This window comes from Daphnia pulicaria, chromosome 7 (genome assembly GCF_021234035.1).
Source record: "Daphnia pulicaria isolate SC F1-1A chromosome 7, SC_F0-13Bv2, whole genome shotgun sequence".
NCBI classification, from domain to species: Eukaryota; Metazoa; Arthropoda; class Branchiopoda; order Diplostraca; family Daphniidae; genus Daphnia; species Daphnia pulicaria.
Genome location: NC_060919.1, coordinates 5,643,095 through 5,670,299, shown reverse-complemented (window position 1 = coordinate 5,670,299; position 27,205 = coordinate 5,643,095). Strand labels below are relative to the sequence as shown.

At 43.4% G+C, this 27,205-nt stretch overlaps 1 protein-coding gene and 1 long non-coding RNA gene across 11 annotated transcripts in view; one reads left to right on the top strand and one right to left on the bottom strand.

Moving 5' to 3' along the window:
* The window catches only part of LOC124350343, a 62,531-nt gene that overhangs the window by 6,107 nt on the left and 29,219 nt on the right, over window positions 1-27,205 (top strand). The gene's annotated exons all lie outside the window — the stretch shown is intronic.
* Window positions 1-27,205, bottom strand: part of LOC124349367 (neuron navigator 3-like) — a 30,129-nt gene that overhangs the window by 1,666 nt on the left and 1,258 nt on the right. Inside the window, exons 1-21 of one of the 9 annotated variants that reach the window (XM_046799898.1) lie at window positions 22,713-23,357; window positions 20,429-20,532; window positions 12,093-12,210; window positions 11,807-11,859; window positions 6,800-6,990; window positions 6,609-6,721; window positions 5,953-6,036; window positions 5,814-5,883; window positions 5,644-5,741; window positions 4,296-5,574; window positions 3,711-3,783; window positions 3,535-3,638; window positions 2,662-3,452; window positions 2,296-2,544; window positions 2,098-2,203; window positions 1,830-2,035; window positions 1,612-1,763; window positions 1,458-1,541; window positions 786-1,385; window positions 576-720; window positions 59-503 (exon numbers count right to left, since the gene is read on the bottom strand). In XM_046799898.1, the coding sequence (XP_046655854.1) occupies window positions 59-503; window positions 576-720; window positions 786-1,385; window positions 1,458-1,541; window positions 1,612-1,763; window positions 1,830-2,035; window positions 2,098-2,203; window positions 2,296-2,544; window positions 2,662-3,452; window positions 3,535-3,638; window positions 3,711-3,783; window positions 4,296-5,574; window positions 5,644-5,741; window positions 5,814-5,883; window positions 5,953-6,036; window positions 6,609-6,721; window positions 6,800-6,990; window positions 11,807-11,859; window positions 12,093-12,210; window positions 20,429-20,512 (5,045 nt within the window). In that variant the 5' untranslated portion in view covers window positions 20,513-20,532; window positions 22,713-23,357. The other 8 variants (XM_046799899.1, XM_046799896.1, XM_046799897.1 and 5 more) reach the window with 8 other exon arrangements.

Here is a 27,205-nt window from a genome sequence, read left to right as displayed (position 1 = left end):
GAATAATAATGAAATTTGCACATTTGAACCAGACTTGAAAAAATGAATGAAAATTCACCTGCTGAGTATAGGTAGAGGTATGAGCGTGTCTAGTGCGAGGCAAGCTGGCAAGTCATATTTGGAGCTTTGTTTCACTATTAAAGCGATGTAATTGCAATCGCCCACCAAATAGCCACACGGTAGCAGTTCAGGAGGAGTAGCAACTTCTTCGTCGGTGTTCAACGATCGCACAATTTCTCCAACACGATAGGAAGACAGGCATTCTTCATCCAATCCAAGGTGAGATTGAGGGTCAACCTGTCGCAAGTACTCGTTAAAGAGCTTGCCAACAGAGTGGTCCAGATGATCCCAACGAGTCTTTCCGCTGACAGCGACATATCCAATCAACCACAAATGAGTAGTATCGATTGCCGATGTGACATCATCCTCGTCCTCTTGCTTTATGTGGAGATGTATAGCGATCGATTTGCTGTCCTTGTCATTGTCCAGTCCAAGCATCCAATCTAAAAAATAAAAAAAGGTTTTAAGCCATCGGTTGGTATTTTCCGGATAGAGGAATTCCAATTTCGAACTACCAGTAATGACAGATGCTTCATCGGCTGGCGATCGACGATGGGATCCACGACGATCAACCGTATGATGAGGAGATGAGACAGCTGATTTTTGATCTACTTGGCGATGAAGTCTCTCATTGTCTTGCTTCAGCGTAAGCATTTCGTTCTAAAATGAAAAGAAAAACGAATGAGGTTGGATGAACAATGTTCAATACAGTTTGTACGACCTACCCTCATCCTGGAAACCGTTTCCTTGAGCGCTTCCAATTGGTGGGCAGATGATAGCGCTTCGAGACGGATATCGGTCAGCACCATATCCTTTTCTCTGAGCTGTTTCTTGAGTTCTTGAACAGTTTCTGGAACGGCTACCGATCGATCGGCATCGCCATCTGTCACGTCCATCTGACTATGGGGATGTGGATGGTGACTAGCTAACATAGGAGAGGAAGGAGCCGACCAAGTGCTGCCCATTCCACGTACGGGACCGGAAGAATCTTCAGAGTCTGATCCAGTGCCCTGGCGAGGCCCTCCTCCTTGAGGTCGTTTGGAGCGTGAAAAAGCTTTTGAGAACGAATTACGCAACCAGGATTTCTTTTTCAGTGAAGGAGAAGGTGAAGGTGAGCAGGATCCATTGGGCTGGGATGGCGACAAGGATGAAACCGAGCTCATATTCGTCGTCTGAGAAGTCACGCTCGAAACGGAATCGCTAGACAGTTGACGTGATATTGTTGCATGGTTGGAATGCGAGTCCATTTTCCCCAAGGACCCAGCATCGAACCCTTGCTTACGTAATTGATCAATAAACTGGCGTAAATCCTGTACTTCATTTTCCTGCAGATTTAAACATATTTTTTTCAATTAAACCTCCTATCTTTCACAATGATCCTTATATCTTTAGTTTACCTTATGCTCGGCTGTCATGGTCAGTGATTGTAAGCGACTAGTCATGCTGGCCAACGATTGTTCGAAAGCAGCAACTACGTGAGCCTAGTAGAATAAAAGATGAGATAAAATGAAAAATAAATTTCGATCGGACAAGATATCAATCTACACTTACATTAGTGGACAGTTGTCCAGACAACGTGTTTACTTTCTCGTGAGCTTCAGCTAATTCCCGTCTCAACTTGCGGATTTCCGATGCCTGTTTCTCTTCTTGGGAGGAATATAAGGAACTAGCTGTCGAAACCAGACTGAGGGATGATCCGTGGCCTGTTGAGTAATGAATTTCGTTGGTAATGTTTGGTAAATCAGATGAAAAGGGGGGGAAACACTTACAATCTTCTTCTTTGGAATTCATTCTAGAGAGTGACAGGAGAGCGCTGTAGTTGCCTAGCGAAGACCGTGACGTAGATGATCCCGCGTAACGATGGTTACTTGTAGTGTCACTACCGTTTTCTTGTACGTGATTACTGAAATTGTTGAGCTCACTCTCTTCATTGCGTTGCAACATGGAAGGATACACCTTTTCTGACTTTGTCGAACTATACAAAATCAAGTCATTAATCAAGTTTTCCTTGGTAAAAAGAAATAAAAATGTTCTTACCGAACGCTGTTGCTACGATTCAATCGAGGACTTGGCGGGTTATTCAGCCAAGGTATTTTAGGGCCATGTGCAGAATCTAAATTCGTCTCTGGATTAATCGCCAAATCTAAGAGCCAAAAATAAACAAAATGGTTAGAATGGAACTGATAGAAACAACTAAAATGGTCGAAAAAAAAATAAGAATTTCAAGCAAAATACCATTGGCGTTCTTGGGATGGTACTTGTTCCAGTAGGCCGTGTAGGGCGTGTCACTAAGTGATCCGTCCGTATGCATGTTCCTGCCGTTGACGACGTACTTGATGGACTTGTCTTTGTCACGCAACTTATCACCAGACTGAGACGCTCCAGGCGAGTCTAGATTCAAATCCGTTTCTCCATTCAGTTCGCTGACGCCGGCAAATAAATGTGCAGCGAAATTGGCATGCGCTAAACGCTTCTCTTCCATGCCTTTATTTTGGATTGTTGTTGTAGTTGGTTAGTCGTGCGGAGTTAAAAGGTTACAAGAATGCAGTACGGTGATAAGTAAGATTAATCATTGGGTTTAGCTTATTAAATGAACATTACCTCTGGCATTGATGTGGTTGAAATGGGATTTCGGAAGACTCTGTGTGCCGGAAAGTAACAAGCGTTCCCGAATGTTGTGCGACAGTTGATTGGCAATGGGGGCAGTGAGCGAATAAGATTTAAAGCCCGTTTGCTGATTGGCCACTTTTCCATTGACAGTGGCGGACGAGGGACCAACGGGCAAAGCGAATTTCACTCCGCCGTTGGTAGTTTGGTATTCAGAGTCGCTGAAAGATCCGCACGGCTGGTTGAGCGATGATTGCGTAGATGTCGGAGGCGCCTTGTACTGGGTCGGCTTCAGCGTTCGTCCGCCAAGGTCCGTTTGAGTTCCACCACTGACTTTCAAACGAGTTTTGGGTCTTTCTAAGCTTCGATTCGAGTTGGCTGGAACATTGTTCTCTCGGTGTTGGTCTTCCATCAGCTTCGGAACCGTAGCCACATTGGCCGTCTTGTAAGTGACTGCCTTTCCGTTCATAGTCGACGAATCGTAACGCTTGACATCCAATCCCGGATACCCAGTGTTCTTCTTGACGTAGCCAAACGAGGCCGGAACGCCTTTTGCCGGTTGGCGTCGTTCGCTCGTTTCACTTTCCGTATACACTTTACTCCGCTTGCCCGACTCGATGGTGTTCAATTTTTTGTGCTCCGTCTTTCTAGGGGAGGGGACTTCCTGCTGTTGGGATCGTGATCGTTCCCGGGAGTCGCTCTTCCAAAGTTCCGTTTGGAACCTTTCCGATGATGGCAAGCGGCCGGCCTCGATAAACTTCTTCCATTGCGAACTCGATATTTGTCTGCTTTCAACAAAAGTTTAGATATATTGCTAGGGCTCTAAAGTAAGCCCCCCGTTGTTTCTACACTTAAGCCTAGACGTACTTGTAAGGAGAAGTTTCAGCGACAGCGGGTGGATGACGGCGATTCTGCAGAGGCGTTCCATAACCATGGGGAATACCAGGGTAGACACCTCCATTGTGTTCCATCTGAGAAAAAAAATTAATCGATAGACACCTAACCCTTTTCAAAATCGATCAAAAAATAATTTATTTAAATACCTTGAAATGAAGTCCATAAACGTCGGTCCAAGGATCTGAAATGCCACTGGACAGCGAACTGGAGTCGTCGTAACTACGAGCCGAATAAAAAGACACGAGAACAACCACAAAAAAGAAGGAGGAATGAATATAAAAACGACGCCAGCAACCGAATGTGAGTGTGTTCCGTCCCCAAATGTTTGTTTCGAGTGAATCTCCCCACGCCGGAATACACACACACAGCACAAGAGCTGCGAAAAATCTACTGGGGCGCAATGGTCGGGACCCCTCTTGCATGCAGAAGAGAGAGAGAGAGGGGCGAGAGGAAATCAATAGCGGCAGCTGCTGCGCGTGCGTTGACGGCCACTGAGTGTTACACCATCAAAGCAGCAGTCTCGCCTGGTCTCTGATACCCGACCCCTACCGCCACTGACCTCATCGTATTACTCGTATATCTTCTATTCATTTAGTGCTCTCGCTCAGTTTACGACATAATTAATCGAATTGGAAAGGGTCTAATGATGTCCATTCAAAGATTTCTTGCTCCGCAACATTTCGTAATGTCACTCGACTCTTTCGAGAACAGCTGATCATTAAATGTCTCACCTGTCTTCATCTTTATTGCGCTGAGTCACCGCCAAATAATGGAGCTTCCGAGCATAGAGAGATGCACCGCCCTCCGACAAGTAGCCATCGAGCGGATCGGCGTACGAAGTGTTTGCCGCCCGTTTGACTGTCGTTGGACTCTCGTGAAACGACTGGCTGGGTCCGTTTGAATACTCGTGCCGCTTGCCGAGACCCTTGCTGGCGGGAAATATCGTCATGGGTTGAATGTTCATCGATTCGTCCTCGTCGTCATCTTGACACTGGCCCGTGGGGTCACTGATGTCACTGGAAGAAGGTGGAGACGTTTCCAGGTCGCTGGTCGTCATGGGAAACACTTTGGCCACGAAACTACTGTTGTTGTTCAAAGACCGAGCATTGTCGGCCTTGCAATCGTCCGCTTGATCGCTCTCAGATGGAGGTATGAGATCGGCTCGGTCGGCCAACTTTTCCTGCGGTTTGATTTCCAACTGCTGCTGCTGATTTGCTTGATCAACAACGTCCGAAGGGATGTGGCCTGGTTGGTTTTGAGAGCGGGATACAGTGGGCTGCTGACTACTTGGCTCACTAGTGTCCGCAATCGAAGGAATACGCGTAGTGGGACTATCCGTGCCGCTATTGCACTTGACGGCCACTTGACTTGATGGCGTAGTTTCCCTAAGAGAAACGGCTGGAGAGTTTCCCAACAAATTAGAATCGTGAGGCGGCAAAGGAGCAGCAGAAGAAGAAGCGCTATCCACAGCAGTTGAATTTGTAGCAGAGGGTTCCACCATCATCATCTCGGACTTGCAACTAGCCTTATTAGAAGCGGTCGGTACTTCTTTCCCATCACCGGGTGTTCTCTCCAGGACGGCCTCCTCCGTTGCACTTGGCTTCCTCACAACTTTGGCGGTACCTTTAACGGCAGCTGTCGGCTTGGGTATACCGCTACCGCCAGAGCAAAAGGGTTTGGCAGCCATCGTCGTCACCGGGGCTGGTTGCTCGTTCACTTTGACAATGTTGCTAATCTCTTCAGTTTCGGCCAATCGTTTCCCTTTGGGCGACAATTTGGGCGAGTTTTTCGCTCGAGTTCTGATGCTTCTCTCTTTGGTACCGTTTTGCACTACAAGAGCGTTGGGTATCGTCTTCTTTTGCGGTGGTGGTTGGTCGAAAACCGCCAAAGTTGTCAGTGGAGTTGCATGACCGTTACTGCTGTTGAACGAACTTGAATCTCCCTGCTCTGAACGCCCAGAACTGAACCCACTCGAACTAGATGGCCTCTTCGATAGGGCAGTTGGGATACCTTTATATCATTTTAAAATCAAAGATTAATGTTACGAGTCTTGAAATAGATGTGTGACATTTTACTTACCAACAGATTTTTCATTGGGCTTGAATAATTTAAATTTATCTAGCATGGATTGCTTCTGCATTGGATGAGCGGCCAGTGGAGTCTTGATTGAATTAATCCTAGTAAAAAGAGAAAATTTATGATAAAGACATGTACGCTTTCACTCCAATACAAATAATGAGTCTTATTACTTTACTGATGAATTTGTTTTAGTTGGAGTTCGTGGTATGAGTGAACCAGTTGAAGAGAGGTTGCCACTTCCTGTTGACAGCAATAAAATGAAATAAAAGAAACTGTGTGTGGCCCTAAAAAGAATATGTGCAATTTTACCAGTGCTGCAAAGGCTGGGACTAGCTGATCGAGAACTGGCAGCAGATGTAGCAGTGCTGGAAATCGGTCTCAGCTGTGGAGAACCTGAGACAAACAAAAAAAGAACACTTAGGAACACTCTGATTCCGACAGGTGGTTTCTCCAAGGAAAGTCAAGTCAATGCACAGGGAATTTCAGACTAGCAGAAGTAAACACTAAACAGTAACATGTGGTAGATCAAAGATATCAGTAAACCAATACAAACCCTGAATTTATTCCTCAATAGAACACACTGGAAGCTTCACTGTGATGCAATTGGGAAAAAGCAACCACAGTGCAACAACTCAGTGTGTAGACTACATGTTGTATCAAAACCTTTCTCTCTCTCTCTCTCACCCTTCGTATCATTTCCGCTGTTGACTTGACTCTCAAACACACGAGGGTCAACCCTCACTGCCCCGGGGCTCAATCCCTACCCTTTTGTTCCGTTTTTCTTGTTTTTTCCCACAGTCTATTTTAATTGCATTAGAGGAAATTACCATTAGCAACGTCCAAGCCTGACGGTTTTAATCGAACGACTGATTAAAAGAGATATTTTTCCAATGAAAGATAAGATTTTTTGGTTGGCCTTTCGACTTCCGACATCAATTTTAAAAAGTTTCGGTTTACGTAGTTACCATAATGAACACTAGATGGCACCGCTATTTTCGAGATCATCTGCATTTGCCCGGGTCTTTTGACGAGTCCAACCGCCGGAATCGACGAAACATTCGTCTTGGCAATCGGAATCCTTTATTAAACGATAAATAAAAATTATCCGTTAAAATTAACTTGATGGAAATTATCAAATTCAAAAACGAAATTTTACTTGGCCATTTCTTGTTGCTGCTGCTGCTGTTGTTGATGCTGTAATTTCTGTTGCTGTTTGTAGCGCGACAGGGCGAAAAAGACGGTGAGGATGGATTTCAAATTACCCTGGTGTATCTCACTGGCCGTGACGTCGTCCAGTGGAATGCCCAGCGCCGTCAGCAGTCTCAGGCAAGTGGCGATGTTATCAATCTGTGTTTTTGTTGCACGAAATAAAAAGGAAATTTTCCCCCAAAAAAAAGAATAAATAACAATAGATCATCAAAGAATATATGCGCACACGGATGACCACATATGCTGTGCAGCTCTGGCCCATCCATTCCATCACCAAAAAAAAACCCGAAAATGCCTGCTGTCTAAATATACAGAACGAACCCCGTGTAACCTTAAAAGAATTCTTTTTTCAGACCCCCGAGAAAAAAAGGAAAATTTCACCCATCCAAAAAAGGGAGGGATAACGAGGGTTTTTCTTTAAGGGCAGCAACAAAACATGTAACAGAAGCGTAGAAAGAAAGAAAAGAAAAAAAGATAAATGAGAAAGATATCCTGAAAAGTCCTTCTTTCTCTCACCACCACCACCAGTGGAAAACATTTTCTTTTTTTAAAAAGCCGGTAGTAGTAGTATTTATATACACTCTTTTCACGGTTCTCTAATTTTCGCCCCCCCCCCCTCTAAAAAAAACTATCGGGTGATATTGAATTCCCCCCCACGCCTGTCTGTCTCATGCCCAGTTCAGCTGGGAGATGCTGGGCGCGCGTCTACAGAATAGACGATAAGGAGTGTCACTAATCCATTAGAAAGTCACTCAATTTTATAGCCTGTAAAACTCTACAGATTCTTTTATTTTCTTTCCAAATCCTAATTGACTCGCTTATATCAACAACAACCTAAAAAAAAGCCAGCGCGGTGATAACCGCCATTTTCACCTTATCTGATTTTTGTTGTCCATTTTCTCCAAGCTTTCCCCAAAACCAAAAATCCCAAAAAAGGAAACTGAGATAACCGCGAACCGTAAGGTACACACAACAACAACAACAGCAACATTTAACGACAGAAAGAAGAAGAGTCGTGCTGAGCGCCTATCCAAGCGCCCAGGTAGAAACACTTAGTACGTTACCCTGATTACAGCGCAACCCCCCCGGAAAATGTAGAGCAACAGCAGTTGTAAAACCCAAAAAAGCTTTAAACAGATATCAAACGAAATATACAGTTTGCGTGTGTATGTACAGAGAGAAATTGGATCACGGCAAAAAGAAGAGAAACATAAAACCTACATGGAGTCGCTAGTTGCTGGACCGTTATATATCTCTCCGGTATTTTTTTAAAGTTATTTACAGAGTTTTTTTAGGAGGGACCTCCGACTGTGCGCAACCACTTCCGCCATGGCCAACGGCCACCATCATTTTACCAGAATTGATTTCCGCTTCTTTTCTTTCCTTTTTTTTCAAAAATGGCGCGTCTTGGAATTTCTCGACTGGCGATTCCAAACGAAACAAAATCCGCGATTTGAACGTCTTCTCACTAGACAACAAAATGAAACACTTCCTGGGGGGGAATTTGGGACAATCCGGTCAGAGATAATAATCACACGAGATAAAAATCACGGGATGTCTTCTTCGCAAGTTTTAGCACGTTGAATTGGACGCTATAAAACCATAAAAATGTTTTTTGTCCTGTCCGAAACTGACGACGGGACTGGGCACTGTCTACACTGATGGTCAGACGAGCTAGAAAAAAAAATAAAAAACCGGCCAACAGGTTGTTGCTGTCTTGCTGTTCGGTCGGGATGCCAGTTGTGTACTGACCGCTTAAGCCCCTTCCAGCTGATATATCCGAGGCGAATATAATCCAACAGAAGGGGGCGACTCCTCCCACACAACACAATACAATGCAGCAGACTATCCCATCGGTATGTACGGCCACTTATGACTCGTTCACTTGGACCCAGCCGTTGCCCTCCTATCTCCACCAAACCGCGACGCCATGTTGATTTATCTCCTTGCCTGTGTGTCTGTCCGTCCACTTTACCTGTGCACAATTGTCCAATTTTCTTTATTTCCTGCGAATATCATAGCGGAGAAACATGTCGATATTATTTGAAAGGACACACACGTCTGGGACAGCCAAACAAAAACCAACGGGAACTTGTCGGTTGGCCGATTGCGATGAATGCGCAATGAACGAAACGGCGTGGCGGCCGATGAGCCTTCCTCCTCTTATTCTTTTCTGCGGGGAATGATTCCAATGTTTTTCTTCTGCCGTTCCGCAGCGCTAAACTCGGCGTTCACACACCATAGGACACACGAACGGCCGTAAAAGAAAAATAACACGTATAAGATGTATATAAAAAAAAGAAGCGCGTGACAACGAACCCTGTGACTTTCGCATCGTTGCCTATAAGAACGTCGTATAGATTTGTATTTTTAACAACCGTTTCTTTCTTCCTATCGGGATTGTAACATATACGCAGCGTGAAATCGGTCGAGCTGGCGGGTTCGTGTCAACCCCATACAGTTGGGTCATCCAAGCACACCGCCTGTTTGGGCTTCAATGAAACGGCAGCGATTTTCTATTGGAATCTCCTGCCATTTCCCACGAGCGGCGGCGGCAGTTCAGCTTCTTCTTATTCGACAATATAATTTTTTAACGGCCTGCGAAAAAGCGTGTGTCTAATCTTTTTTCGGATTATTTTATTTTTTTCTCTATAGCAGTGTACCGCTAGTATTCAGTGTTCAATGTTCAAATCGGGTGACGCTAGATGGTGTGATTTACACCCTCTCAACGACGGGAGACGGACGGACAAGAGCTGGAAACATTTTTATTGCTGTTTGCTCAGCTATGCTACATGGGGATGTTATATAGACGCGTTCACTCCGTGTGTATATAAAAGCCCAGTAAATCTCTCGGGGGGAGATATTTTTTCTTTAAAATAAAAAAAGATAACGAAAAAGAAAATAGTAAAATCAAACAGTACTATACGCGCATATGCATGTATACAAGATAGATAGATCTCTCTCAAGTTTCTCACCCCTAGCCCATGTCAATGTATATTTTTTCCCTTCTTGTCGGATGTTGGATGTCTATAATAGCCAGATCTACTGATGCGGATGGAAGATCGATGATCGAACCGAATCAACAAACATTTCGGGTAATAATTCTCTCGACACAGACGCCAGAATTGAGCGCGCGGGAATTTTGAAAATTGTCTTAGTTACATACTAGTAGGCATTTAGTCGAGTGGAGGGAATTTTCTCACGTTACTACTACGAGTGTTGCGTAATAATAATAAAAACCGTCTCGAGTTGAAACAGGACAATCGATTGTTTTTCAAGCTCCGGCGCCTATAAATCGTCTCGATAGAGCCGTATAAACATAAGGAGCCCCTTTTGAGAGTGGACAGGCGACGGCAGGCGCCGCTGTGTGAGAGAGCCGGCCGAGAACGACCGCCGCGCAACTCGACGGGTGGCTATAAATTGCACACGAGCGGCAGCAGCGGCAGCCGCCGCCGCCGCAACGGCGCGCGGTGTTGAATACAAGAGAGAGAAAGTATATCAGCGGACCCCAGCAGCAGCAGCAGGAGCGGAGTAATGGATTCATGATTGCTGCGGCCCATCTGCGGGAGACCCAGCAGAAAGAATCGGACATTAGATTTCTCCCGCCGGCCAACGCGTGAAACGTCCACAGCTTTTTTTAAAAAAAAGGGCCACCCGCCACAAACGACAGAGGTTTTGCCAAGATAATCAGCGACGCTATTTGATTTCGAAATGATATAATTTCGAATAATCTAATCATCTCCTACAGATCCAACTTTTTCTAATTTGAATTCAACAGCGCGGGAATTTCAAATTTTCAAATTAAATAAAAAAAAGGGTTCTTCTTCTTTTACTTTTAATCGTCATTAACGAACTAAATAACCACATTAAAACCAATCAGCCTTTCTCCCCTCCCCCCCCCCCTTGTTAAAGTTGAAATTGAAAATTTTGCCGCATCATGAATTCATGGTGGTAATAAAAAGACGGTCGTATAATCGTTCCAACAATTTCCTTTTTCTGAGTAAGGAATATAAGGGGGGGAGAGGGAGAGATGATGGGAAAATAAGTGAGTTTCTCTTTTTTTTCTTTCTTTTTTTCTTGTTTTGTTAATTCTATAATAAAGAGTCGAGTTTCTGGTTTGTTAATTCCAGCAAGCGGAAACGAAGAAGAAAATGTGTTACATCCCATCACGCGGAGATTCTCTTTTTCTTATTTTCTTATTTCAAATTTCCCGGCTGGATGCGTGACGTGGACTGGAGCCAGCACTTTAGTGACATATTCTCAGGTAGGACAAAATAATAATAACACAATCAACAACACTACTATATACGACACGAAAATTCCCATTTTTTCGTTATCCATTTCACATATTTGTAAAGTGTGTGTGTGGATGCGCGGGCTGCCAACGGATGTCACGTTCTCTCGTTCGTTCCGCCGGATTATCACTTTGAATAGCCGAGAGTCTTCTTTTCTTTTTTCTTACAAAATACATCTAACGTATACGCGGGGTATAGAATAACGCGTGGCCCATTTTTAAGCCACCACGAAAGAAAAAGAAAAATGGCCTTTTTCTTTTGGTTTGTGTTGAATAAATCAAGAAAATAAAGAAGGTGAAACCGATTGGTTATACAACAACACCTGCCGCGTTGTTGTTGGCGGCGGCTATTGTTTCCCTCCGGTGAATAGAATAGCCCAACCTTCTCCCATTACAATCAAAAAGAACCTTGTAAAAATAAGATAAAACAAGTAGGTGAACTGCGCTGTGATTCAACAAGAAGACGAAAATAAATAAAAATAAATAAAAACGAGATGTATAACAACAACACCCATCATTCAAATATCCGGCCTCTGTCTGTATAGTACATGTTGTTTACATCCATGTCTAAATGAAAAGGAAAAGCGCCGTCACGATCTCTCCAGCTCTAGCTCAAACAACCTACTTAATTCTAAATGAATTTTGAAAAATTCCACTCACCATTTGCGAGGCGTTTTTCGGTTTGCGATTGACGTCGGGTAATTTCTGATTGGCTGTCGAGAAAACAAACAAAAGAAAAAAGAACAAATATAAATAAACGGATGATTATTTATTTACAAGATGATGATGGATGGATCAAAAATTGTGTGTGTAAAATGTGCCGTGATGATGATGGGCATAGCATTATTTTTGTTTGCCCACACACACGAAGCTGTCGAGATGGATGATGTAAGCCCCAGCAGATTAAATGATTATTCTAAGTTAGTTGATTCGACTGGTAACTCACCGACAGCTTCGATGACGTCGGCCAGAATCACTCCATCGGTGACATCGTTAGGCAGATCCTGGATGCGTCGCTTCGACTTGACCTTCTCCAGGTAGTGATTGGCCCAGTCGGTGTAGATCTGTCAACAGAGTCCACCAACCACAAAACATTAGTCCAGCAAATAACATTTTAAAAATAAATAAATAAATAAAAAGGGAGGAAACAGCTGTTGTTGCCACTAATGACGTAATACACACCCCTTATTCAAATTTTTGTAAGTCTCTAGTATATTTAATTGGCTCTATGTCTAACAAGAGATGATGTGTGAATATTCAACAGCAGGATGCGCTTAGATTGGACTCTCGGAATGACTCGGGTGAAAATTTAAAAATAGGGCCGGTGATGTTGCGGAGCGGAATGCGGGCGATTTGAAAAACAGTTGCGAGTCGCGTCGTGTACATTACCGAACACGTGGCCAACAGATGAGCCATCAGTCACACACAAACAACACACAAAATGTCCCGGCCTCATCTTATTATTGACTCGCAACGAGACCGGCAAGTTCATTACGCAACCGGAAATGTAAGAGTTATTCCGCCTGGTGTGTACCGACGACCCGAAAATTCTTTTTGATTTTTCTTCCATGGCGAATTTGCATAAATCAATCAATATTAAAACTAATAATATCTCTCTACTACCTGGGTGATGGATCTGTTTTGCTGTGACTCTGCGGGAACAAGAGCCACCAGAGGACGCGAAGAATGTTTGATCGATTGTTGTTGTCTTTTGGGTGGTTGCTGTTGTTGCTGTTGTTGTTGCTGCGGGCGCAGTTGGGAGTAAAGATTCTCGTTGGAATCTCGGGTGCGTAGACACGCCATGAGAATCACAAAAAAAAACGGTGACGATCTCAACACAAGACAACACGCGTGAGCAAGGCCTCGTTTGATAATATTTCCAGATGGAGGAAACACAACCCAAAAATTCAACACGGCATCATCACACCCTTTTTTTTCATTTTCCTCGTTTCTCGAAAATATCTCACACGCAACACTTCACGAAAGAAAAATAATCGATGATTATTTTGGCCGATTACGGCGAAATCCTCAATTGAATTTCCCGACCGTAGATGGACCGCGCGTATAGAAATGGGCGGCAAACCCTCCAATTCCATCAATCTCCCGAGATGGACACAAGACACAACAAAAGAAAAAGTTTTTCAAATAAAAAAGTAGTGATCGGGGAGTAGTTTGTGTAATTCACTTTCAATCAATCTAAAAGAAAATCTAAAAAGATAAAACTTTCTCCCCTCTTATTCTTGTTTCCTTGTGTTATATAGGAAAACAGAAAGAGCCCATTCGGAGGGAAACCTTCTTTTTCTTCTTCTTCTTGTATTGGGTTCGAGTTTATTATTATTACGTTGGACTGTGATGGCGGTGGTGCTGACCGTGTTATTGGCTGGCGGCCAGTCGCCTGAAAGCATTTCGCTCCTTCATTTCCTGACACACTCACGGACTGACGGACGGAGTAGAGGAGGCCTAGTATTACGTACGTTAGGAAAGACTAGACGCTTGTGTCTGTCTCTAATACCGACAGCACGGCGGTAAACCGAGATGGGCCATATCGTTCATCGGCCGCAATTCAATCCCGCTGTATACACTCTTACACTTTGCAATTTGCAGCCCAGAAAAATGAAAACAAAACCAAATGCAAATGAACAAAAATTCACGAGTCGAACAACGGCACTTTGAAGATGAGATGCGGGTCCCCTGCGTTTCTGGTTGGCGACCGTAGCGACTAGAAGGTAGAAGGAAACTGGTAGAGAATTTCCTTTTTTTTCTTTCTCTTTTCCCAGCATCTCTGTTGTATGTATACAAGACGGGCAGAAGCACAGCCCACTGCAGGCAGGAGGAAAGAGAGGAGGGTTGAAAAACCTGATGGCGAAACACACACAAACGCAGAGAGACTCTAGACGACACACAAGCTCTAAATTTAGACCGGTCCGACACATAACTATATCTTTGAGACAACAGCGCACAATGCATAAGGTGCTGCTCCTTCGGGATTGCAGCATTTGAGCCGAGAGAGACCCTATATTTCTTTGCTGTCATTCAAAATCAGCTGATTCATTTTGACACTTTCTAGCGCGTTCGGGAGCGAGGGTAAAACATTAACGTTTGCCTCTCGTGTTAATTGTCTTTTTCCTTATCGTTTCCTCAGTAAAGTTTTCCCAATTTGAAAAAAAGAGGATCAACAGCAGATGCTAGTGGAATTAGCAGCGCTCCCCCATGTACCTCGTTGGATCATTTCCGTCCCTCCCCCTTAATATATAAGTTTCGCTTGCAACTGTTGCGATCAACTTCATTAGCATATCCCCTCAAAAAGAAAGTTACGTAAATACATACTCAGAGAGAGAGAGAGAAAGAGAGCCCGGAGACTTGTGTATACTGTCGATGGAAGCCAAGAAATGGCGCTAGAAATAACTTCCATTCCAGCTGTCGAGCGATCCTTCATCGCGCAACATCAACCGTATCCATTCTCTCTCGTCGACTCAGATACTTGTTTGACTGTGTGTGTGTGTGCAACTTCCGTTTGTATAGTCCAACACGTCCCTATCATCCGATATCTTTCACAAATCGACGAGTCAAAATCCATCTAGTATTTTTTAAAATATTTCTGCTCTCACAAAGGGCATTATATCCTAACTATTTCATACATGTCTGAGCTGCTGCTGCTGCAAATGTTTGACTATAAGGTAAGACGAGAAGGCATACACCAAGAAAAGAGAGGGGGGAGTGTATGTGTGATGAAAAACTATCCAGCACAAAGTATTAAAAAAAAGGAGGGCGGATTATGATAGACCCACCGCATGAAAAAGGGAAGAAAAATATGTCTGAGACGTTTCTTTTTTGAAACTAGGGTGTGTGTATAGAGCTATAGGTAATACGGCCCGGAAAGTATATATACAGTACACAAAGATGGTGTCTGCCTGTGTGTATAGGAGGTCATTGGAGACTTGGAGCTAGAGCTAGTAAAAAGGGAAAGTAAATAATAATACCGTACACAGCACATCACATCAGCTGGTGGAGAGAGTAAGAAATAAGGGAGAAGCGGAAGTCGAGGGAGAGAGAGACAGGAAATATAAGACGGAAAGTGCTCGGCACAGAGATGAGGAAGGCTCTTGTGTGTACTCGTCTTCAGCAGGTCTCGGGTGTAGGTGAAGGACGGCTGCGAGCAGGGGAGTGTATACACATAGCCATGGCAACACCCTTCCTTTTTCTAGCTTCTAGCTTCTTCTTTTTGGGCCTTTTTTTCCATTTGATATAAAATATAAGCCGTGAACGAGCAAAGAGAAGTGTACACATACGGAATGAATGAAACTGGTGTGTTGTACACAGACACCGTGTCAATATTCTCTACGTCACATATAGCCGAGGTACGCACAAGAGCCCTCGAATCATCGCGTGTCTGTACGTCTAACTGTGAAACTTATCTCTCTCTCGAAACAAATCAAACATATCTGAATCCCGTGTGTTATATTGAGGAGAGCGCCGAGACAAATTCGGTCACGAACCCACCCCCACCCCTGAAATAGTTTGGGAAAATAAAAAAGAAATCAGAGTGAAGAGAGGGAGAGAGAAAAGGCAATTCTATAGTTGTACATTCTCCCTCTTTCTATCTTTCTATCGGGGAAAAACAGATAGAAAGATATATCAATTTGTTTGTCTTGGAACGGGGGCTCAAATCAAACGAGGGGGTGTGACGGAAGGTTGTGTGAGGGTGGCACACACACCGAAACGAATAAATTGAAAAAGAATCGATCGATGTGTGTAGGGGGGGAGAGGATCAAGTGCATCTTATATAAAAGAAGAAGATCGCGGGAGAAGAAAAAATAAATAGGAAAGCGCAGCCGAGCGAAATGTAGAATACTACACAAAAAAGCCCGGAAGGCTTCTCACGAATGAATCACGAAAAAAATAATGTTGAACGCGGGTTGTTGTGCCAAGTTGAGATGTTATTTGGCCAGTTGGAGCAGGAGGGCGTGGTCGGGGGGAGAGAAAAAATATCTTTCACACGCCTCATTCGTGCTGCTCACGTTAGTGCCTCACTGCGTCGTAATAGAGAGTCGCCATCAAAGAAAATCACGAGGCCATTGATGGAAAGGACGAGGCGTTGGGTTATGGCGTCTTGCAATAATAATAACATAAGAGTCTCCGGTTCTCTCTCCACCCCCACCCGTGCCAAGAAAAACCCCCGGAACGATTTCTTTATTTTTATTTTACGACTACTCGGTCCCGGGTCAAGTTTGATATTGGCCGTCGAGTGGGCCATCCATTCCCAGTCTTTTATGCGGGTGATTTGCCGAGAGTCTCAATTGGCAACGACAAAAGAAAAACGAAACAAATCAAAATAACTTTCGACTATTTGAGCTTTCCAATCTCCAATTTCATTCGCCGAAATAATTGACCCAAACAATTTCAAACGAAGATTATCGATGACATCATTCGGTTGGCTCTAATTCGACGGCGGTCGGGACTAATAACCAACCCCCTTCCACGAAAAGAAAGAAAAAGATAGACTCCCAAGTCAGGAGCTCTCGAGTGTATTTCGGGAGCGATAAGAAGTGAAGAAAAAAGAAACATATTGTAGAGAGAGTAGAGTAGAGAGTAGTATATAGAGAAAAGTCTTCTGGGAACAACGGTGCGGGTTATTCTCTGTCCGTGTTGTCATTGCAGATCACGTCCCGAGCCTCTCTGCCTCTGCATCTGTACAACTCAATAAGTTTGGACAAGAAGGAGCGGGGAAAAACTTTCTTTCTTATACACATAGGGAGGCTGCTGCTGGGCTCCTATTCAGCTGATGTCAGCCCATCGTATTTGTCCGATAGACTCTCTCCCCCCTACCACTACCACCACCACCACCTTTTGTGTAATAGCTCTAGACATTCTCTTTGCGTGTTATGCGTTCGCACTGATGAACATTAGAACTATATATACGTACACTAATACCAGACGACCCCTAGCTCTTCTTCGTCAATATCTACTCTGTCCCTTTTTTCCAGCCGGCTGGATATAATTTCCTTCCGGCCATTCCTTTGACTGTGAGCTCTCCCCTCCTTTTGAGTCGTCGTCTTTTAGCTAATGCGCATATGCACGCGCCCCCGTCTTTGATGCTGGGCATGACTGGCATACCCACACGGTTTGTGCCATCGGGGGGGTTTCAACTTTTCTCTTCTTTAAGATGAGGATCAGAGCCGAGACGGCATGGGCATCATGACGGATGGATAAGACACACAAGGCCACCTGGTGTGTCTTGTATAGGAGCAACAGGAATAATAATAATCATTTGTCTGTACTCTTTTTTCTTTTGGGAGAGAGAAAGAAAAATATTTGTTTATTTATTCAACCCCCCTCCGTACGTATACTATGTAGACCAAACTGAAGCCAACTGGGGTTTTTCCAAATTTATTATTACCCAAATGGATGGTCTCCCTCGTCGCTTATTTTTCTATTTTTTTCAAAATGATATTTAGACTCTTTGCTAACTAGGTCCCCCTTTTTGATATTGTCTAAATGAGTCCTATTCAGTTTAAATACAATAAATAATAGTTTGAGTATATAAGGGAGGCCCTCGACGCTATATATTTGACAACATATATATATATCTCCCGCTCGGATGAATTCGACCGGGAATGATCATCATAAAAGCGAGGGAGAGACATGGAATATGAGACAGGTTGCAAGTATATATATACAAGCCAAAGAGAGCTAGGGGGGTGAATGTATATATATATGACTGTTGTCCGGGCAGCACAATCCCCCCACCCTCTATCCAACCAGGGTGCTGTAAATATAACATGGATGACTGATTTAGTTCTCTTATCCGCTGTTTTAGTTTCTCCAAAGATTTCCCCCCTCGACAATTTTCGTGATCAAACATCAAACAAGACCCATGCCCAACACCACTCTCATTAAGATCCGACATTCCTGATTGCGCTAGCCTCTAATCTCTCTCTTGCCATCCAAAAAGTATAGACCTCCCACCAGCCCAGCCCAGCCAAGCCACAGCACAGGCCAGCCAGAGTTGAACCCTCTGTGCCGGCCTCTCTCGGCCTTGTTGTTTTTCAAAAATTTATGTATGTAAAGCCGACGAAAAGACCACCAGGAGGTTTTTCGTCTGACCGAACGAGATTTGGTTTTGAGATGTTATTTTTATTTTGAAAAGATAACACACGAAAAAATCCCTTTTGATTGAATTCCCCCCACCGTGCCCGGCCCCAGTCCGGCCTATAAGGAATTTCTTTCCATAGCTAACAAAAATATTTAAAAAAAGAAATCTTCCGGGAATGATTTCACTGGAAAAATAAAAAAATAAAATAAGTTCTTCCCTTTTTTTTATTACGTTTAATATTGCCAGCGGGCATCAGCTGATGGATGACTTTTCTATAACCGTGAAAGATAACACAGAAAAAGTTTCAAAGAGAGGCTGTGTGAAATGTGTGTGTCGTTTTTCGTCTTGTCAGCGAGATAGAACGACTCAATTGAACCGAGAGCTATCTGCTCCTGTCTGTACCTCGTCACGTTTGCAGCTGATTGCTGATGCTGGGCGCCCGGCGACAACTTTCTTTCCAACCGTGGGGTCCGTCCCTGTGTGTGACACACAACTGGTAATCTAAGATATAGTATATAGGGCGTGTGTGTGTGTGTGTGTGTGGCGAAAACCTTTGATCCTTGTGAGCATTTCGAAAAAGCTCCAACGCCAAGAAGATTGAAAAAAGGTTTTTCGATTGTCCTTTTGGCTGTCGAAGCTTTTCATCAGGATCTTTGGACCACAGCTGCTGGTATTGTGTACGTGTTATTTAGTATCTTAGGGGGCGTCACGACGCTCTTTCAACCCCCCTCTTTCTCTCGGCGGGAGCTGTTGATTTTCTCACCTCACTCCCCTTGGGCACTTTGATAAGGAGCGAGCTGGACCCTATCAAACTCTACGGCGGCGGTGGCTCCTAGTCCCTTTCATTTTTCAACGCGGCAATTCTCCCTCAGGCAACTTTGCCACTTTAGTGGAAAGAAGAAAAAGTCTCGGCTGTCTGTCATCCTTGACAACCCTATTGCGCATTTCCATTCGGCACATTCGCTCCCCCCTGGTAGAATTTCCATCACGTAAGAGAAGGGGAGTGAGACAGTCCACAGTCCACACGGAGATCCAATCAAATGGATAGACGTGAGGAGCTAGGGATGTGCTAGGATGTGCTGTACGTCTTCCACCCTTTAGACCAACCCCACCATTTGATTCCTATCGATTTTTCTTGGATAGTTCCACCAGATTTTATTCATTCGAAGATTTTGATGGTTCCACAAGATGACGCAATTCCACTTTAGACAGAGATATCTAATAGCCTATTATTAGAGACGGGACAATGCACGGCACTCGGTTGCTTAATAGACCGGATGATCCTTTTTCTTTCGTCATTCGTATTGTCATAATACAAGGTGAATGCTACTATATATAGGGTGGGGAGGGGAGGGATTACATCATCCATTTATTATGAGGCTGGTTAAAAAGGGAAGTTGCGATAGGTGGTCTCCCCTCTAGAAGAAAGTAGAGAGACTGATGGACTAGATGTGAAGGGTGTGGTCCCCCCTACTCTTGCAAGAAAAGGAAATACCCTTGCAATGAGAGTCCCCGTTACCATGGCGACAATAGAAGCTCATTACTCTTGCGCCCGGCTGATCCCAGCAAGGAAAGGAAAGACGAAAAACGCAATCCCAAAAAGATATAAGGTGAATGATACATCAATATGTACACCAGTAGAGAGAGGGGGAGGAGGAGGAATAGGGGGGCTCGTGCCATTAGAGGTTTTGTTGCAAAGCGCCTACGGCTGCATAGGGCTTTAATAGGTTGACATATATTTCCATCCTGTATAGAGACTCTCTCTCACCCCTCGGTTTCTCCTCGATGACGATTGATTGCGCCACTCGCCCTCCAATTCAACCATCTAATGTAGCGGCACACACAGCACAGCAGTGAACCCTCCCTTTCCAGTTCCATCAGCTCCCGCCAGTACCTCACGTCTATACACACACGACCGTATGGATTAAGCTAATTGCATTATTTCGCCAACTTAATTGTTGTCGGTTCTTTTCGATGTAATGACGATGAATTATACCAACAGTAAATATATACAGTTAGCTGTATAGCGACGACAGCGACTATAACTCTCGTTTCTATGAGCGGCGTAAATTCGGGCTGACTTTTGGAATCTCTATTTTTTCTTCTGGCGTGTAACTCTAGACTCTATCATCATTACGCTGGTTGTTTATTATCTATGATAGTTGGTATTTCGTATTTTTCTTTCTTACCTGTGTGGTCTCGCTGGGCGTGTATTTACGGGGCGGCCTTAAATGGCCGTTGCTTCCCTGCGATGTCGTCCCTTGTGTCATCATCTTCGGTTAGCTCGGCACACCTGCATCAAGTTAACAAAATAAGAAAATGTGTTTTTTTAAAAAAGGCTATCGCTCTCCCAGATGGTCATATAATCATAAATCTAAACAATGTATTATTATTATACAGGCTCTCTCTGCGATATGTGACACGAAGCGGAAATGATCGTCAACAAGAGCTTCCGTATATTTTTTGAATACCCCAAAAAATGGTTTTTCCCAAAAGGCGTTGCTTCATTTACATAGAAAGATTTTTTTTGTTTATTTTATTATTTCTTTTTAGCTGCAGACATTCCAAACAACTATAGTTGTTGTTGTTGTTCGACCTTGTTGGATGCAACCCAGCGAAACTCTCTTTTGGTGGGGAGAGAAGTTGAGTGTGTAACTTTCACTCGTGCCTTACCATCCAGCCAGCCAGCCAGCCACCGCCAGCATCACGAAAAAAAAAGATGGAAGAATAAGTTTTGGACCATCACGCTCTTCTTACATAGGTACTACTATACTATACTACCACCCGTGAATTTAACACAACATTCACCGATCTCCTTTTATGGTAATCTTTCTTGGCCAGCAGCCTTTCGTCGTCCGTACATATACCAAACACCTACCTATTTATTAAAATGCCATCCATTTTATATTTTTTCGATATTAAAAAAGATAATTTGATTAGATAAAAAAAAAGTTTTGGATTCTTTTGGCCTTTGGATGTATTGGCGCCCATAGAAAAATTATATAGGACGTGGGCTATCACCTCTGTTACAATCTCATCCGTCATTTGTGAACGACGAGGTCCAATTGGCGGCGCGGGAAATTTGAATGAACACCTGTCAATCAAATACTGGCCAGAGAGAGAGAGAGAGTGGATGTATATCTAAAACACGACAATCTTGACACCAATCTTTTTGATTGAGGGCGAATCGAGTCGACTGACACTGTCTATTTCTCCTCTCCCAGCAATAGAGTCGCAATAACTTCTTTCTCTTTCATCCCAAAAAATTAGAATGCCAAATGTTATACATATCACATTCTCTCCTAGATTGAGCGAACGTCGGTGGTAGTCTATAACGGATCACCTGCGATATGGCGGTGGGTCTATTACATTTCAAAAAGAGCGCCTTTGATTGTCAGCAGCAGCAGAGTCGTGGGGTGAAACATGTGTGGGAAAAAAAGACGCTAGACGCTGGGCGCGCGCGAGAGGTACGGTCGTGAGTAAAAAAAAAAAGTTTCGGAAATAGGATGGATGATGATCCCGAAAACAACACGGGAGCTCTTCAGCAGCAGCGGCGGCACGGCCCTGGGAATGGCATAAGTCCCTTCCATTAGGATGCGGCCCTTCGTGACTGGGGATCTAACGCACGTACGGATGGTAGATATACACAGTATACAGAAGCGAAAAAAAAAATCACTTTGCCAGCAGCATCCCCACGTCACTGTCTCCGGCGTAATCCCATCTGAGAACCACGACACATTTGCATATAACATCATCAGATGTTCTCCGCACAGAATAGTTGAAAGCGTCTACATTTAGATTTAGATTTCCTTTTTGATATTATTCAGCTCATTCCCCTCAGTATCTAACCCCCCTCTTTTAGATATAATAAGTCTGTACATTGTACAACCATACGAGATGTATGGAATTATATACGGTGTCTAATCGTCGCATTGCGTGATGGGTCGGCGGCAGATTCTTCATTTGTGCGCCGCTTGAACTGCGACCGAAAACTGGCGGTCTATTTGAACTGGCACGCACGCGTCGCAGTTGTTGTATTCAAATGTGGCAGCAAATCGACGAAAACGGCACGCCAGACTTACTCAACTATGTCTGTACTACACCCAACAATAATAAGTTTGGATATACTATACACCCGTACGGTATACTATATAGAAAGGTATAACAAATTTCACAGGTGTAAGACGCAGCGGAGAAACCTGATTTTTGGACTTTTTTTTGTCACTTCAACTTTCCTTTTTTATTGAAAAATTGAAATGATTATTTGTGGGTGAAGGGCGATTCATACGCTCGGGCGACACTCACGATTTTTTGGCTAGAAATTTGAATCAAATTGAATAACATTCCGCTCGTCTAGACACGGCGTAATAATTCTTATAACTCTCTGATGGTGGATTATTTTTCGTGATGATGGGACGATTATTTTGGTTGAGAGAGGGGGGGGGGGGTTGTTGTCCGTTATTGTCGTTGTACCTGTTGTTGCCCAAACGACTGGGCAGGAATAAGATGATGATGATGATGATTTCGGTCAAATAATGGCACCATCGTCTTTCTGAAAACGGACCAAATCCCTTCAGGCCATCGTAGAGAGATAAATTATACAAGTCCGTTCGGGGGGAAATAAATTTCGTCCCAGTCGACAACTCCCATCCGCCCGTACGAAACGAACGAAAAACAAAAAAAATCCAATGACTTTTTTAAAAAAATCTCTTTTTTAATTTTTATTTGTTGGGCTCCCGCGGGCTAGAATGTTTATAAATAATATCGCAGCGCTCACTGAACTGTGTAATAGTAGACACACACAAACACCCGAGCCGAGCCAAGAGATGAACTGCTGTCCGATATCAATTCAAACGAATTGTGTAAACACCCCAAAACTCTACACGTGTCGAGTGAAAATAAATATACACGCCGCAGTCGGCTCAGCGCGTGAGATATGTGAAAATTGTTGGCACACACAGAGACACGCACGCAAACGGGCGTCCGCTCTGGGCGAGAACGGGACACAGACTGAGGCCCGGCAGAGCCCAGCCAAGCCAACGACTCACACACAGCACCGAAGGAAAACTATAGTAGAACGTCGGCCGGCAATATACACGGTGCTGTGTTACACTCACGAGGCCCACAAGTGACTCACGAGACGACGACCGGTGTGGGTTGTTTTTCACGTTTCGTTTTTGTTACATCTCGTGCTGCAGTTGCTGCTGCTGTGCGCTAGCGCAGTGGACCCGACGGAAGCGCTGCCATCTGCTTTCTACCCGCCAAACTAAACGAATTTCAAACATGTTTAGTGACTCAATTTTGGGGGAAAAAAGTTTGGACGGCAAAACAAACACGGTCACGCCAGGTGTTTAGTTATTTAATTAAGTTGCCTTGGCACCGCTAAAGTTTTGTGAAAAGATTCGACACTCAACTTTTGAGGGGTAACGGCCGTAGGGACCAAAAGAGTCGAGCGCGCGCGCGCGCGTGATTTGAAATCATGATGAGAATTTTTCTAAAAAAATTTCTTTTTTTCACGTGATTTTTGAATTGTAAATTTTTGTTTTTTAAAAATAAAAAAGAAGAAAAAACCTCATCATTCGCGCGTTTCTATTTTTTCCCGTTTGGTTGTTTTCGGTTTTTACGAGCGCACATTCGAATATTATTATTTTGTTTTTTTCCCGACCGACCGACCGAATAACAACACAAAATTCAAATGATGACCATTGAGAGCCCAAGTTGTTGATTCATTCCCCTCTCCTCAATGTATGTGTGTGTGTGTATATTCTCCCCCAGCTGCCGCTCGCATAGTTTCGTTCCTTTTTTTCTTTCTTTTCTTTCGGGTTGAAAAGAGGCAGCGGCCGGCTCACGACATTGTCGTAAACAATGGCGCGCGAGAGAGAGAAAACCGGTTCTATTCTCAAATATTCCCGCAACTGTATAGTACACACACGCACGCAGGCAAAAAGGCAGGGCCACCGAATATAAGCCCATCAACTGGCGTGTACAAAAGCATGCAAGAGATTTTCTTCATCATCTTCTTTTTCAAAAAAAGAAACGTACGTCGGGAATCATAAGGAAAATCGTTGCCAAAACGGAAGGGGGCTCTCCGAAACAAATGCCCGTGTCGTAAAATATTATACGAGGCATTGGCAGCCATCGTTTCGTCATGGTAACCGACCGCGCCCTTAATAAAGCCATGCTATATAGTCAAGTCAAGCTATAATATATCCACAGTTATTTATTTCTCTCTGATGGAGAAAAGTCAAAAAGAATAAGAACATTTTGATCTTTGGTGCCCTGGCACTAAAGTCTCTGACATCTATAACCCACAGTCAATATGTCCATCTTCTATGTTTTCCAACCCGATAAATAACACAAAAAAGAAACTCGTTCAAAATGCCATCATCATTGTCTAGCTTGTTTTTATTGGAACACACAACACAAGCGCGTTTCAATTGTTTTTTGTTTTGTTTGTTTTTTCCAGAGTCGAACGTCAATCCTGACTGGCGCGTAACTCGAAAACAAAAGGGAAATGAAAAGAAACTCAAACTGCTGAACTCTGGCAAACAAATAAAGTTTGTTCGGCTGCAATAATGAACGCGCGTTATTCAAAGTCGTTAAAAAAGGATCTCTTTTCGATCGTCTGCTTCCAACAAATGGGCGCGCGCGTTCAAAAAAAGTGGATGAAATTATATATAACGAGTGCGACGCTAACGAAGAAGCCGACGCGCAGTATAATTACCATCTAATTAGACAAAGGTATACGAAAATAAGACAATTTTACTGTACGAGATTTAACGATTGAAATTTTTCGAAACAAAAGTTTTCGGTCGACAAAGCTTGTTAGCGGGATTTTTATAAGTTTATTTTTAAAAAGGCGATTTCTATCATCAAAGAATATCTCGTTAAAAATGTAGGCATAGCACCGACACATTTGTGTGTCGGATTATCCGAATATTTTTAAATGTTTAACTCAATATTCAGATATTTTTCTCTACTAGCTGCTGGTCGAGCTGCCGCCCATCTGAAGGAAATCAAAGAAATATCACACACAAGCTACTACATTTCTCTCCCCCCCCCCCGGAATTTGAATTGCTAATAATATAATACAACGCCGGACGCGCTATACAGCACATTACTTATATAAATATAGTGCCTTTGTGTGTTTGTATCACTCTAGTCGATTATTTTTCGATTTCTTTTTCTTATACAAACGAGAGCTGCTGTTTGATGAATGGGTTGGCCGACAACATTTTTGTGTTGTTCACATATATATATATACATCAATGTAAATCTATTCAGCGCATTCACACAACAAGTATAATAATATCTAGGCCCAATGTAAAATCTGGTAAAACAGTCCCATTCATCAAACGCGGGATCTTGGTGTTGATTGATCTGAATCAGCGCGGCAACTACAAACACGAGTGACTAACGAGTTGGACATTGGCATTCCCAGCACTCGAATGTATAATAGCCGGAAAAAATTCCCGGACCAAAATTCTCCGGCGGCCTTCTTTTTCTTTATTTTCTCCCGACTGGATATGATACGACGAATAATCAGTGATTGATGACTGCAGACAAATGATAACTGCAACCGGCCTTGATATGAATTATATTACCCCCTGGACACAAAATGGAAGCCAAAACAAAAAAGATATTGCGCGCGACGCAAAAAAGAATACGAAACGAGTTGACATTTCGGTTGGATTATTACGTGCCGCCGCTGGATCGTCAGCGCAGCCGCACGGCAGCAGCTCCCGGCGGGTGACTCACTGAGTCACGATCTTGTTTTTTGTATGTAATAAAAATCTATGTGTGTTAAAAATGGAGGTCGAGTCACTCTCTCTATTTTTTTGTACCCCCCGGTCGATTGATTGCGTCAAAACTGTCAAAGAAAAAAACCCAAAATAAATCCGACCCCCTTTGGCGACGGGAAATTGTCAAAGCGACGAATCCCTTTTGCATCATAACCACAAATTTTTCTGAGCTGGTTGGCATTTCACCATATTAGTCGTGCGGTTATTTCGTTTCTATTGAAAAATGTAAAACTGGCAAATAGGGAAGATGATGGAACGCAGCTGGCCAGCCAGTTTATTATTACACTGTCGAGTGCACATCTTTTTGAGCTGGACAGGCAGCAGCTAAGTAATTGGCGAATGAATGCCAAGACCAACAACAACAACACATGCTGGACCCGTATAGCAGCAGCTTGCGTATTTTATCCCTATAGATAATTATAAGAGCCCGCTCTTCTTTTGATTTTATTTATTTTCCCTTCCGGGCGGATTGCCAAACTCTCTTGTCAGCCCCGTTTCATCCCGAACCCTTGAAGAGAGGCTATTTTCAGAGTCCCTCGCTCTCCACTATATACATGTGCACACACACACATCGAGATAGTTGTTTAGAGAGAAAAAAGACCGACTTTTAACTGAACGATGTAGTGGAAAGAAGATCAAGGTGGACTGGTCCTATATGTCTTGTTTCCGGTTGAGTGCATTTGTTCAAAAAAGATTTGTATTTTATTTTTATTTTCTAAACACAACCAACTACGCCCCATCAGCCGCAGAGCAAGCGGGCGGGGTCTTTGATCTTGTCTGACTGTCGTCTATTCTTTCGAGACCCAAAACAAGCCCAGAAGCGCTGAATCTTTCAGTTGGGAGACACATATTAGGCCTGCTGGTAAGAACGGCAGAGCTTCAAATCAACTTGAGCGGTTTTCCCTTCATCAGCAGCACACAGCGGCCCAGCGGCTAAATTTGGATGCGTACGAAATTGGCCCGCTTTCATCTCCGTTCGTGATTATTTTATTTAAAAAAAAATTATTTTAAAAAAAGTTGAATTTCATTTTCGGACCTGGATAAAAAATAATAAAAAAATAATACCTAAAATAATACCTGGATAAAATAATAAAAATAATAAATAAAATATAAACACGGCAATATATTATTCCGACGCTGAATAATCATCTCGTGAAATGGGCG